This window comes from Homalodisca vitripennis, unplaced genomic scaffold, assembly GCF_021130785.1.
Source record: "Homalodisca vitripennis isolate AUS2020 unplaced genomic scaffold, UT_GWSS_2.1 ScUCBcl_531;HRSCAF=2766, whole genome shotgun sequence".
Classification (NCBI taxonomy): Eukaryota; Metazoa; Arthropoda; class Insecta; order Hemiptera; family Cicadellidae; genus Homalodisca; species Homalodisca vitripennis.
In genome coordinates, this window is record NW_025776664.1 from 10,510 (window position 1) to 25,101 (window position 14,592).

The 14,592-nt window shown below is 36.6% G+C and overlaps 1 protein-coding gene across 2 annotated transcripts; it reads left to right on the forward strand.

Moving 5' to 3' along the window:
* The first annotated feature begins 336 nt into the window (after positions 1–336).
* On the forward strand, positions 337–8,163 carry LOC124370823 (apolipoprotein D-like). 2 transcript variants are annotated; one of them, XM_046829123.1, is made up of 4 exons: positions 337–428; positions 1,856–1,947; positions 5,008–5,109; positions 7,896–8,163. In XM_046829123.1, exons 1-4 carry the CDS (start codon positions 367–369, stop codon positions 8,042–8,044), a joined length of 405 nt encoding a protein of 134 aa, XP_046685079.1. In that variant the 5' UTR covers positions 337–366; the 3' UTR covers positions 8,045–8,163. The 2 variants fall into 2 exon arrangements, with proteins under 2 accessions (XP_046685079.1, XP_046685078.1); XM_046829122.1 differs by having other exon boundaries at positions 345–428; positions 1,853–1,947.
* Positions 8,164–14,592: the final 6,429 nt, after the last annotated feature.

A 14,592-nucleotide genomic window follows, 5' to 3' on the forward strand; every position in this document is an offset into this window, starting at 1 on the left:
CCAAGTGACCGAGAAATGTGTGGTAGCGATGTACTCCCTCAACCCAGACACTGGAGTTGTGGACGTGTTCAACTCCCAGGAACCTGTTAGGTAAGTGGTGGATGGGTGTTGTTCCAAGGGACCGGGAAATGTGTGACAGCGATGTACTCCCTCAACCCCGACACTGTAGTTGTGGACGTGTTCAACTCCCAGGAACCTGTTAGGTAAGTGGTGGATTGGTGTTGTTCCAAGGGACCGGGAAATGTGTGACAGCGATGTACTCCCTCAACCCCGACACTAGAGTTGTGGACGTGTTCAACTCCCAGGAACCTGATAGGTAAGTGGGAGGGAAGTTTTTCCAAGGGAACCGGTAAATGTGTGACAGCGATGTACTCCCTCAACCCAGACACTGGAGTTGTGGACGTGTTCAACTCCCAGGAACCTGTTAGGTAAGTGGTTGGAGGTGAGTATGTTCCAAGGGACCGGGAAATGTGTGACAGCGATGTACTCCCCTCAACCCCGACAACTGTAGTTGTGGACGTGTTCAACTCCCAGGGAACCTGATAGGTAAGTGGGAGGGACGGTGGGAGTTGTTTACAAGAACGGAATGTGTGACAGCGATGTTACTCCCTCAACCCCGACACTGGAGTTGTGGACTTGTTTCAACTCCCAGGACCTGTTAGGGCAAATTGGGTGGGAGGGGAAGTTGTTACAAGGGACCAAGGTTCATTAGTTTACTGTCAAAACTGTAAAAATGTACTTTAATATGTACACTGTACTATGAAAGGACAAGAACTGTTAAGGTATTGTTCTACATAAGAAGAACTAATAAATTGGGTTCCAAATCCAAATTTAAAAATAATGTTTGCTGTAACCATTTGCAATTCTGTGAAATAAAAAAATTCCGTTTCAATGTCGGTTTTAATTGATAATCAATTTGAAATCTCCTGAATAATGTTTAGTAACATTATCTTCCAGTATGTGTGGTTGCACTGTAAATTAGTTTTGAAACATTTAATGAACGCGTCAACAATTTTTCTTTAGTATCTGCAAAACTAGTGCAATATTTCTCCTGAAACATATAAGCTCGATTATAAAACAATTATTTTTGGTTTAACGCAATTTTCACAAGTAAAATGGAGACCAATTGAATTGTCTAACTTTTATAAAATTAAGTTTATACTCTGATTTTAATTTCTTCCGCACCCCTTTGTAAAAAAACTTGAATATGTTTGGTTTCAAAATCATCACTAAAATTTTGTTTAACTTTCACCAATTCCATCATTTCATTTATCTTGAAAAAAACCTTAATAATCAATCACCCACTAATATTGAACAAAATTAAAAAAATAAAGAGCAGAGGAAGAGAATTTCCTTTGTTCAATTGACAAAATCAAGTGTTTGAAAACAGATGTATCCCTGATAACACATAAAGATGGCTATTAGACTAGTTAATTTTATCATTACGTTTCTTAAGTAGTTAACATGGTGCGGAAATGTACAAAGATAAAGTACAATTAAACTCCTCATGTTTAACTAAATTTATATAATCTTTTATATAAATGTTTGCTTTGATTATGTTAAAATTGTCTTTGATGATTGAAGCTTGAAGATTAAAAAGGGGGTATAATAAACAATATAAATTACGAAAAATACTAACAATGAAACATTCTGACACTAATTGGTCATCTTCAAGGCGTTAACGAGTGAATTACTTAACGCAGTTAAAGGACGATTAAAATATGATCGTGTCGTTGTTCTCATCTTTTGTTATTATAATTATAGCATGGTACCAGGTACACACAACACACAATAACACATGAATACACAAATAACGAAGGTTATAAACAGTTTCTGTCTACTCATGTTCCAGCAGCTCCAGCACGGCGCGCAGCATCAACGGAACTGCGGTGCTGGAGGACTCGAACAAAATGGAGGGCAAACTGCTTGTCACTTTCCCAATTCCAAGTAAGGACGAATAATTATTATGATTACTGCCAACACCATTACTCGTTGACGTTTTACTTAAATATGCAGTCAATTACTTGCGACTATTGCAGCCTAGTACAACACACAACAGCGTGTTAACGATATACCGAAATAACAATAAATTGTCATAATAGCATGAAAGGGGTAGATGATAAGTGAATTAATCAATGCATTTTTGTGGTAAGCCTTTAAATCACCTTTCAATCTAACAGTCTCGTGTCGGGGACGGCTTAATTAATTACAAGGTAAGAGTACGTTGTACCACATGTGGTAAAAAACAACCTTCGCTGAAGTTTCATTTAAGATTCCAAATCTAAATCTCAATTTGTTCTCGAGATTTCCTACAGAAGGTGGACAGACCGACAACTAAACACACAGATTAGGAATTTTGTTAGATCCCTGTGTGATGTGAAAGAGTTCAAACGTTCCAGTTTATAGATTAATCCGGCTTCGCTAATGGTCTGCGCAATCCCATTTCGAAGGATACCTTAATTTCACTTTTATTCAAGGGGAAGTTTCATGCATAATTCAAGTGTATAGTTTAATTTGTGCTGGAGATACTGCTAAGCAGTAAGCTTCGCTGACGCATTGCCAAATTGCATGGACTATGATCAAACTCCATTTCGACTATGTAGAAATTTGACTTCATGCAAAATTTCAAGACTATACAAAATACATTTAAAGATATCATGCGGACTGATAGACTGGTGGAGGAGAACTTTTGCTAGTACTCTGAGTGATAACATTCTCTAACGCTTAAATTACAATCTTAATTTACTCTACCAGACGCTAAAAAGTACCTGTAAATAATTTCATCAAACTTACAAACCAACAGCAGTTCTCTTGTGCATGTGGATTTTAAAAATGTAGAGAATTGTATCACCACTCTCGGATCCAAAGATGGAGATCGACCGACACTACAACTATTAGCCTCCCTTCAAATAGGAGAATAAAGCTATAAGGTTTATAAAGATACTTAAGCCAGACGGAAGGGAAACTAACTGATAAATATGATTGATGTAGTAGGTGAAAGAAAAAGGAAACCCTAGCTAATATCGTAAATCCAAATGTATGAGCCCATTCAAGTCAGAAAGGACATCAGAAATCCACTGTGATTAATACTGGCCCAAAGTACGTATTGGAGAGGAGTTCACAGCCTGGTCTGATCACTTGCCCAGTCTTTGGACTCTGCAGAGAGAGCCTAATTGCTGGTGTGTGTTCATGTGTTTTCTGTAAAGAGTGATGGTATCACAGATACTATGTATTTTGTCCAAAGGATGTTTCACATAATAAACCAGATTAGTATGGTACAATCAAAATAGATATATAAATTATCTTATGCTTAGACTATAAATAACAATAGACAAGGACGTAGTGAGTTGGGGGAGGGGAGTTCAAAGGGGGTCCGGCCCCCATAATTTTCAATGTTTAAATTACTATTTTAGTAAACGATTTTAATTATTTAAATAATTCAGTATTACTGACATGTACTGCTGAAAGATCGTTCTCAACAAGGAAACGGGTCAAGAACTTTTTAAGGAACAAAATGGAGCCTTACTCTCTGTCCACTACGAGAAAATATTAGTTGTCTGGAGCCCTCCCCCCCAACAGTTATTCCTGTCTACGTTCTTGACGACAGTTATTACGTCTATTAATCCCATTAAGTTAACAAATTTTATATGTTATTATTAGGAATAAGGTTATCTTGAATATCATTAAAAATTGAGAGGTCATTCAATGTAACTGACAAAGTACGGCTGTTGCAATGTGTACACAACTAAGTGGTGGGTTTTCAATGATTCTCAGCCTAGCTTCATGGTTGGATATCCACCATCATAGAGCTTATTTTTCTCTAAGTAGAAATTAAGTTTCATGCAAAATTTAAGCCTACAAATGAGAAGATTTATCTCGAAATTTTAATTGAGTTAGGTTCCATAGCAGTAACTATTATATTCTATCCCTCAATTTGGCCAATGGTTCATTCTATTTCTTCCGTACCTGTTTAATCGAGGATGGATGCTGATGATCTCGAGGGGTGGTTTAAGCTATTAAAATTTTATCTCATTCTCTTTCCCAAGGTGTGGATAAGTTTTGTCTTTACCAAATTACAGAGGGAGACCAAACCCAGATGCCATATTTGAAAGAAAATATGAACATATATGTCGGATGGGATAATCAATAAATTACACTAGAGACATTACACGATCTGAGGAACCCAGAAGACCGTGGTCACCTTACACTAGAGACATTACACGATCTGAGGAACCCAGAAGACCGTGGTCACCTTACACTAGAGACATTACACGATCTGAGGAACCCAGAAGACCGTGGTCACCTTACACTAGAGACATTACACGATCTGAGGAACCCAGAAGACCGTGGTCACCTTACACTAGAGACATTACACGATCTGAGGAACCCAGAAGACCGTGGTCACCTTACACTGAGTGACGTTTGGAAAATTACTCTAAGACGTATTTTAACAGTTTATACTAAAGGATGTGTGGACAGAAAAAAGGTTACCAAACGCTACTTCTCAATTTTAAACTGACATTATAGTAACGCTTAATAACTAAGAGTTGTATTTTTAATTTTAAAATTAAAAGTAACTTATGTTCAAAGTGGTGTGAGCTTAAAACATTTCATTCATTAAAAGAAATTTATCAATCATTAATCAATCGAAAACTCTTAAAATCTAGACGTGACTCGTAGATATAAACTACCTGCGACAAAAGGGTTCTGCGCTACACGCTTCCAGAGTTACATGTTTAATCTCATGAAGGTATTTCTATTTAATTTAAAACAGGTGATTATTGAAAACATATGCGTTCTCTGGCTGTTATGTTCTATCCACTAACCAACTTGAAATCAGTTTATTTCTTTATGATGGTTTACATTCATGCTTACGTATGAATAGTTTTTAAGATTTAATAGTTGTAGAAACATAAACTTCAAAATTGTTTTACAGGTTTGTTTCATACGTACATATGAAAATATTACTCTAATTCTAATTTCATAAATGCTATTTATCTGTTGCAGTTATTCAAAGGATTACATCGAAATACTGGGTGTTGGATACTGATTACTCCAACTGGGCAGTGGTGTGGTCTTGTTTCAGTTTAGGGTCCCTGGCACATTCAGGTAAGTACCATTATTCTGTAAATTCTGGGTGATGTATACTGATTACTCCAACTGGGCAGTAGTGTGGTCCTGTTTCAGTTTAGGATCCCTGGCACACTCAGGTAAGTACAATTATTCTGTAAATACTGGGTGTTGGATACTGATTACTCCAACTGGGCAGTAGTGTGGTCCTGTTTCAGTTTAGGATCCCTGGCACACTCAGGTAAGTACCATTATTCCCATTATTCTGTAAATTCTGGGTATACTGATTACTCCAACTGGGCAGTGGTGTGGTCATGTTTCAGTTTAGGATCCCTGGCACACTCAGGTAAGTACAATTATTCTGTAAATACTGGGTGTTGGATACTGATTACTCCAACTGGGCAGTGGTGTGGTCATGTTTCAGTTTAGGGTCCCTGGCACACTCAGGTAAGTACCATTATTCTGTAAATACTGGGTGTTGGATACTGATTACTCCAACTGGGCAGTGGTGTGGTCCTGTTTCAGTTTAGGGTCCCTGGCACACTCAGGTAAGTACCATTATTCTGTAAATACTGGGTGTTGGATACTGATTACTCCAACTGGGCAGTGGTGTGGTCCTGTTTCAGTTTAGGATCCCTGGCACACTCAGGTAAGTACCATTATTCTGTAAATACTGGGTGTTGGATACTGATTACTCCAACTGGGCAGTAGTGTGGTCATGTTTCAGTTTAGGATCCCTGGCACACTCAGGTAAGTACCATTATTCTGTAAATACTGGGTGTTGGATACTGATTACTCCAACTGGGCAGTGGTGTGGTCCTGTTTTCAGCTTAGGGACCCTGGCACACTTAGGTAAGTGTCATAATCCTCTAAATATTGGGTTTTGGATACTGATTACTCCAACTGGGAAGTGGTCTGTTGTCAGTGAATGGTGCCTGGAATGGTGCCAGGTAAGTGCTATAATACTCTTCATGTAATCATTTTAATACTGTTTAAAAGCAGTAAGTATGATGAAAAGTACTAAATATGTAAATATATCTAAGGAAATACATAACATTTACAGGTTACACAATTGAGATAATTAATAAAATAGTTGCAATTATTATGTAGGAAAAACACAAAGTTTGTACTAATTATTTATTTAAAGGGATATACCTAATGCTAGTGTATATGAATAATGCGCATAGTCAAACTATTAGAGTCGAGAATTCCTAACTTATAACCATATAATAGCTAAATGGAAGTGTAAAATGGATATCGATACAGGGCGTTTCTGGTTTTGGTTAAATCGGAAGACTGTTGAAATCCTCTTTTCTCCACCTAGACAGTTTTACAAGACCCATACAATACAATACAATAAGTTTATCTGGACGACAGGGACAGGAAGATTCAAGCATACAATGACCAAGAGTTCTTTAAAATCCAATCTCTAAATTGGTGGATATATACTTTATATACATGTTTGTGCAATGTAATAGTTTGACACGGTGCATCATTGTAAGTTATTTTAGACTGAAAAGAAATCTCGTAAAATTCGCCCTCGTTTACACGAGTAACTACAGCCAAAAATAGTAGGTGTTCAACGCTTGAATTTTTTGAATTTATCAATTCTATTTGAAACAGAATTCTTATTGTTTACTATCTTAACTTTATTTTAATTTATTTCAACGGACATATTCAATTTTACATTAATATTTAGACTTAAAACGTATTAATAACAATACTGGAACAGCTTAATAACAATAAGTAGACAACAAATAATAACAACTTTGACTTTGATGTACAATATAAAGTTCTAAGCTTTATTAAAACCTCGTACTTGAAAGATATTTTCAGATATAAAGTGAACTTCCTTTAAGTCAATGACGTTTGAATACTTAAGTCAAAATGAGATTTTGATGTAATTAACTTTGTCTCTTGTAACTATAAATATACTACTGTATTTTTTAATAAAGTATCGGAAATCATATTTCATTATACACATTAAAAGTAAACTTTGTTATTTTACTGATAAAGATTTTAAAGTATGAATAGTAAAATGTAATATACTACACGAAATTTTAGTAAATAGAACTATGATAATTGCAGAACAGCCAATCAATAACATTCTGAACAGTCTATACGTATTCTAACCTATAAAATGTAGTTATGAGTAAGGTAGTTTAAATTGTATTAAAATAGCTATTGATAGTAACACTTGTATTCTTCTTACACAAGTTTTAGTGGAAACCATTTTGTTTATATAAAAAAATGCACCACTAAAGCGTATAAAAAACCAAACTAAAGCATAATTTCACGTATCTTTTTAATTTGTTTCATTATTCCAATATGTTCTATGTTTAGTTATTAAACACAGCTTGTCGTTCTACATAATGTATACGTGATTTAATATGTGGAATTAATTTTAAGTACAGTGAGATCACTGTTACCATTTATTGTTGTGCTTGGCGTGGCGTTTGAGCTGAGTAATCTGATGTAAGCCCGGTGTGTCTAAGCCACAAAGTTTCTAGATAGCTGTGTATTGTATTGTATTGTATTACGGTTGATGTGGTTAATGGACATCTCTGACGCTGACGAAACCTTACAGTGTTGTAAAGCCTCCTTGAGGGGCATTGAACCCTGGAGTCCAGTTAGTATGGACTCTCACTACGTTAAGGTGAACTGCACATCACATATCGGAATATAATGTGATTGTTCAACTTGTTCGTATACTGCATTAATGCGCAGGAAATACATAAATTATTCGCAAATAAATTTATAATATGTGCAATGATTTGAGATCTGTTTGTGGTTCTGTTGTGTAAATAGATTTTTTTAATTTTCAGAGTCGGCGTGGATCTTGGTCCGCCATAGGGATGGTGCAAAGGAAGACAATGATAACGGAGATCTGGAAATTGATTCCGTTCTTAATCGAGAAGGCATTCCGAGAAGTCGGTTCAAAAAGACTGATCAAGAGAACTGTTTAATGCAATGATAGTTGCATTAGAATCTCAACATTTTATGTTTTACTTAAGGCTAATTTTTATTAATTAATGTTTCTTAATAATCATTGTTATATGACAGTTACTATTTGTTACTAATTTTATGTATATGTTAAAAATAAAGTTCAATAAAACAAAGTAGCTCTATACATTTATTCACCTACATATTTAGAGGCATTACCTATCATCGCAATAGCGTGTAAAGTAGAATCTTTGATTGTAAGTCAAGGCAAAGTTAGGACTAAAAAGCCCTCTCTAACACTTAACCAAGGTTACTTCCGATCTACCACCAACGGCCGGGCAGGCGGGCTGCTTGCAAGGACAGGATCGCTCAGCGGTCACCCATCCAAGCAGCAGCCACGCTCGACGTTGCTTGATTCGGTTATCTCGCGATAACCGCCGTACTCGCTATAATACGCCATTAGTATAGTGTACACACACCATGAAGTGTATTAGTTATAGCTTACATGAGATATAAATGATTTATTCGACGAGTTGTGCTGGGGTCCGGGGATTAGTTCAGTTATTTCTTAAAGCTTACGCTAGCATTTCGCTGAAAGAACCAAGTGTGCAAGTACGGTTGTTAATAATAGTAACTGCGCTAGGTTCTCGATTGTCTCCTTCTTACCTTAGGTCACTGATCTGTGCCATGGTTTGTCTTCAACCAAACACACAAATTATACATTTTTCCGTCTAAAAATTAAGAGATTCAAGTACGAAGGGCAGAACATTTCGGGTTGTAATCAAATAGAATAACAGGACCCTTAAAGATGCATGTTTTAGCCCTAAAGGTAATTCAATCCTAAAAATATAAAAAGGTTAGTTTTAAGAAGAAGAAATTACAGCAGTTAAGCTCATGTTCAGGGGTTATTTGTCAACTTCAAACCAATGTACAGCAATAGTAATTTGGTTGAAGATGAAATGAGTCACACTTTCAGCGCCTGTACAGATTTTCAATATTAGCAGAATATAATGTCAAAGTCAAAGTCAAAGTCAAGTCTTTTATTGCCGTTGATAATATTACAATTATGTGGCAAAAGTCATACCGAATAAATCTATAATTTTTTACATTCGTTCACAATACCACATTCAGACATACAATCGTTACATTCATCCATACCACTTACTCGCCAATTCTCTCCACTGCCAACGCCAGTGTCAGTCTTCTAAATTGGAGGTCTCCCAACTATAATTCAAAAAACTCGTCGACGCTATAGAATGCTTTAGACGCTAAAAAGCGCTTCAGGCGAGTTTTTAACGCCTTGGCCGTTTGTACGTTTTTCATGGAATCCGGCAAAACTGTTGATGAAACGGACACCTGCCTGCGAGGGCAGGTGTTCATAAACCACCGTTCTGTGTCGCCAGTACGGTAGTTGTCTCTGCCTCTCGTTTCATATTCATGCATGTCACGGCCCCAGTCAGGGCACATTTTGACTTACAGAATAAAACTGCCTCCAAGATATAGACACGGCAGGGTCAACAGCTGCAATTTTTTGAAAGCTGGTCTACACGACTCTCTGAAGTTCATGTTGGCGATTGTTCTAATCGCTTTCTTTTGAAGCCTGAAAACTCTCAAAATTTGATTGTTTGAACAAGCTCCCCACAAAATCACTCCGTAGGAAAGATGTGGGTAAATCAGGCCGTAATACGCCGCCATCAGAACCTGACTTGGGCAGTATTTCCCTAAAGATCTTAAAATTCAGAAAAAGAAATTCAGAAAATTAGATTTTGTGGAATTTGTTGTGAGATTGAGGCTATGAAAGTGTTTGACGCAATTGTTAAGGTCAACAAAAGCTTTTTGTTCCAAAACTTCTTTTGATTTATCGTTAAAACAGAGAGTCGTGTCATCAGCATACTGCACGAGATTCCCGTACAGAAGTGATGACTCGATGTCATTGACATAGACCAGAAAAAAGGATTGGACTGAGGATGGAGCCTTGGGGAACTCCATATCTCAAATTCAATGGACTTGAAAAGGTGATTTGTAATTTGGACAGTCTGTGTTCTATGGCTTAGAAATGATTTTAATGCCATGAGATTCAAGTTTGTCAAGAAGTGTATTATGGTCAACACAGTCGAATGCTTTGGATAAGTCGAGAAACACACTTATGGTGGGATTCCGACACTCTAACCCCTCTACAACCATTTCGACCAGACTCACCACAGCGTCTACCGTCGATTTTCCCGTTCTGAAGCCAAATTGGTCTTCAGAGAGCTGGTTGTGTTTGCTAAAAAAACAAAGCATTCTTGTCAAAAATAGTTTTTCGAAAATCTTGCTCACAGTTGGCAAAAATAGAGACAGGCCGATAATTGTTAAGGGAGCATGGGTCATCTTTTTTGAAAATGGGGTGTACTTTCGCATTTTTTCAGGAGGGAGGGGGAAAACTCCTGTTTGAAAAGACAGATTTACCAATTGAGTCAGAGGGCTCACAATATGCTTGGCACATTTTTTCAAGATCCACATGGACAATAAATTTAGATCGGTTGATTGTTTGGCCGGGAGCTGCTGAATAATTTTTTCCAACTCTTCCTCAAGTACAGGTGCCATTATCATTGATTCTACTGGACTACGTCTTCGCGCGTGATTAACCTGGGGCTCTGACGGTCGAGGACCTCGCCCACAAGCAACAGACGCAAAAAAATCTATTAAACTCATTGGCGATCCCAGCTTCATCCTGCACCAAGGTATCTCCAATTTTAATTTTGATCTGTTTGTGAGCTTTATTTTTATTGTTAATAATGTCCCAAACAGTTTTAGAAACATTTTTAGAAGAAAGAATTTTTTTTGAGACATCATATGATTTCGCGGCTTGGATCACTTTTCGGTAAATTCTTTTGTAGTTTCGGTGCAGGAATTGCAGGAATGATATTGAATGCAATTTACAAATGAGAATATTTACTGTAATTAATAAACTTGTAAAAGTATTATATTAAAGAAAAATGTCAACAATCAAAACTATTTTACTTAATTTTTGAGGACATAGCAATAACAAAACTGTGCGTTTTCTATGACTTAAAATTCAAACTTAAATTTAAGAAGTAATGTTTCCTTGTTTATGTTAAATATATTGAGTTTGTACAGTCCTTGATAAATTATTGTAACTTCTATTCAAGACGTGTACATAAAATGTTAGTTGGTAATAGTGTTCCAAATGGATTGTACTAAAGTATTATTTCAAAGCAGCATTACTTAGGAATTACTTTCTACATTTTTTAATGATGAGAAATAATATTTTACTGTTATTCAAATATAGTATAGAATATTATTACAATGTAAAAATGCATGTATTAATAATTTATTAAGTCTCTCTACAAGCCACACTGTAATACGATATGACGATCAATTTTGATGGCCAGTAGACTTGCTGTACACGGTGACTGTACGATATCAACAACATACTTCAGACAAACGATGTGCCACAGAGGAACAGAACAGTGTTGTACGTTGATGCAAGAACCGTGTCAAAGCAGGAATGTAATCTTTGACATACTCCTAACTGTGCTGGCTGTCTGATCTCAACAACACACTTCAGACAAACGATGTGCCACAGAGGAACAGAACTGTGTTGTACGTTGATGCAAGAACCGTGTCAAAGCAGGAATGTAATCTGTGACATACTCCTAACTGCTGGCTGTCTGATCTCAACAACACACTTCAGACAAACGATGTGCCACAGAGGAACAGAACTGTGTTGTACGTTGATGCAAGAACCGTGTCAAAGCAGGAATGTAATCTGTGACATACTCCTAACTGCTGGCTGTCTGATCTCAACAACACACTTCAGACAAACGATGTGCCACAGAGGAACAGAACTGTGTTGTACGTTGATGCAAGAACCGTGTCAAAGCAGGAATGTAATATGTGACATACTCCTAACTGCTGGCTGTCTGATCTCAACAACACACTTCAGACAAACGATGTGCCACAGAGGAACAGAACTGTGTTGTACGTTGATGCAAGAACCGTGTCAAAGCAGGAATGTAATCTGTGACATACTCCTAACTGCTGGCTGTCTGATCTCAACAACACACTTCAGACAAACGATGTGCCACAGAGGAACAGAACAGTGTTGTACGTTGATGCAAGAACCGTGTCAAAGCAGGAATGTAATCTTTGACATACTCCTAACTGCTGGCTGTCTGATCTCAACAACACACTTCAGACAAACGATGTGCCACAGAGGAACAGAACTGTGTTGTACGTTGATGCAAGAACCGTGTCAAAGCAGGAATGTAATCTTTGACATACTCCTAACTGCTGGCTGTCTGATCTCAACAACACACTTCAGACAAACGATGTGCCACAGAGGAACAGAACTGTGTTGTACGTTGATGCAAGAACCGTGTCAAAGCAGGAATGTAATCTGTGACATACTCCTAACTGCTGGCTGTCTGATCTCAACAACACACTTCAGACAAACGATGTGCCACAGAGGAAACAGAACTGTGTTGTACGTTGATGCAAGAACCGTGTCAAAGCAGGAATGTAATCTGTGACATACTCCTAACTGCTGGCTGTCTGATCTCAACAACACACTTCAGACAAACGATGTGCCACAGAGGAACAGAACTGTGTTGTACGTTGATGCAAGAACCGTGTCAAAGCAGGAATGTAATCTGTGACATACTCCTAACTGCTGGCTGTCTGATCTCAACAACACACTTCAGACAAACGATGTGCCACAGAGGAACAGAACAGTGTTGTACGTTGATGCAAGAACCGTGTCAAAGCAGGAATGTAATCTTTGACATACCCCTAACTGAGGCTGTCAGAGTTCCAAGTTTTTGGCGATGAGCTAAGTTTGCTTTGATAGGGAAACCCGAAAATTGACCCAGGTTTGTACAAAATAACTTGACTTGAACACCTGGATGCGTCATTAAGTCATCATTCATGCATGCCTACATGTAAAAGTTTGTCTGCAACCATTAAAGTTTAACTAACGATAAAAATGATTTAAATTAGGTCGGAAAATTTATTTTGTGATATTTTAATTTGTTGATTTAATTTTACTAAATGCAATGTACCAAATTTGCCGTTTTTCTTACATACTTTCTATAATGTACAGCAATAATCAAAGGATAGTTTTATTAAATATATATGTAGAAAAATAATCATATATATATATATATTATATATATATTATATATATATATATATATATATATATATATATATATATATATATATAAACGTCTCCAATGGGACCTTCCTTTGGCATTGTTTTCTGTATACGCTAAAATATTTAGAACCCAAAATGAGTTTTAAAAAACTTGAAGTTTTGCTGGAGCAGATTTTAAAGCACGAGGGACTACAATTATATTGCAACAAATATTTATGTATTTAATTTTAATTACATTTGAGGTAATCTTCAAATGTACAATTTTAATTGAAATCTTTAATTCAATATCTATTTCATTCTCAAAATACAGAAGTCTTCAGAAAGTCTATTCTCTAAATTTTATGTTACACTATTATCGTAAATTTCTGTATAATATATCAAACTGAAGGAATTGTTCAAAATTTTATTTCATTAAAAATTGTTTTTGAGTAGATGAAGACAATTCCTTAATTCCATTACGTTCATAGTGTTTTTCAATTTAGCGTTTTGTGTTTATCAACATGTTTGGTCAATAATGTCTCATAGCTCTATAAGAAATATCTAACATATGTACTGTCATTTTGTTAAGAAAAATGGACGTGTAACCAATGTATTACTTGTTGCAAAATATAAAGTAATTAATAATTAAAAACATTCGTGAGGACACAGTTTTTCGCTAACAGTGATGGGGATATGTTAGAACAGTTACGCTGTTTGTAATATGTCAAAAATATTAAGTTATTTTAAAACCACTTAACAATATTTGTAGTTTTTCAAACAAAGAAAAGTGCGATAGAAATTAACCAGGAGGTAAAAGAAAACTACGGAATTCAATGACAATCGACCAAAGTTCTGCATTAGTTAAAAAGTATTTGAACTCCGTTGTCTTATTATTTAGTCTGAACCATCGAAACCATTATAAAGAATATTTTTCACAGTCGGCAGCTGTGCTGAGCAACCAATCAATCATTTATTCACACCCAATTATGTGCATCAGAGCATCACCAACCGTAGGGTTAATGACTCTCGTCGCTTGTACGCATATTCAATTTTAGTGTTATTACTGAAACATTCTAGGTTTCAATGATGTCAAGTCCAAACATGGCGAACATTGTGGGATCCACAGAACGTTAAAAATGTTGAGTTTTGCTCCATTTTATTTTCCGCTCAGTGTAGAGTATGGAATCTGAAGCTGGAACAAAGTTGATTCCTGGAGTCTGGAGTCCATGCTCGTCTGAAGAAATCCAAGGTAGTCGGTGATGAAGACTTTCAAAACTAACCCTTTGCCTCGTTTTGACATCAGAGACACCTTGAATACAAAAGGGCTCTATCTGGTTTCCCAGTAGCCAAATAGTGTAATCTAGATGAAGAGGTATTCTCACTGTCTCATCAGGTGCACAGTTGTGCACACAATGTTCCACACAATCCCAAAGCACGGCGAA

Excerpts from the sequence above, each read along its gene's own strand:
- LOC124370823 (XM_046829122.1), top strand. The coding sequence starts at position 367 with ATGTACTCCCTCAACCCAGACACTGGAGTTGTGGACGTGTTCAACTCC. Across the intron at positions 429-1,852 it reads AACTCCCAGGAACCTGTTAG|CAGCTCCAGCACGGCGCGCA; the intron begins GTAAGTGGTTGG and ends CTCATGTTCCAG. Across the intron at positions 1,948-5,007 it reads TGTCACTTTCCCAATTCCAA|TTATTCAAAGGATTACATCG; the intron begins GTAAGGACGAAT and ends TATCTGTTGCAG.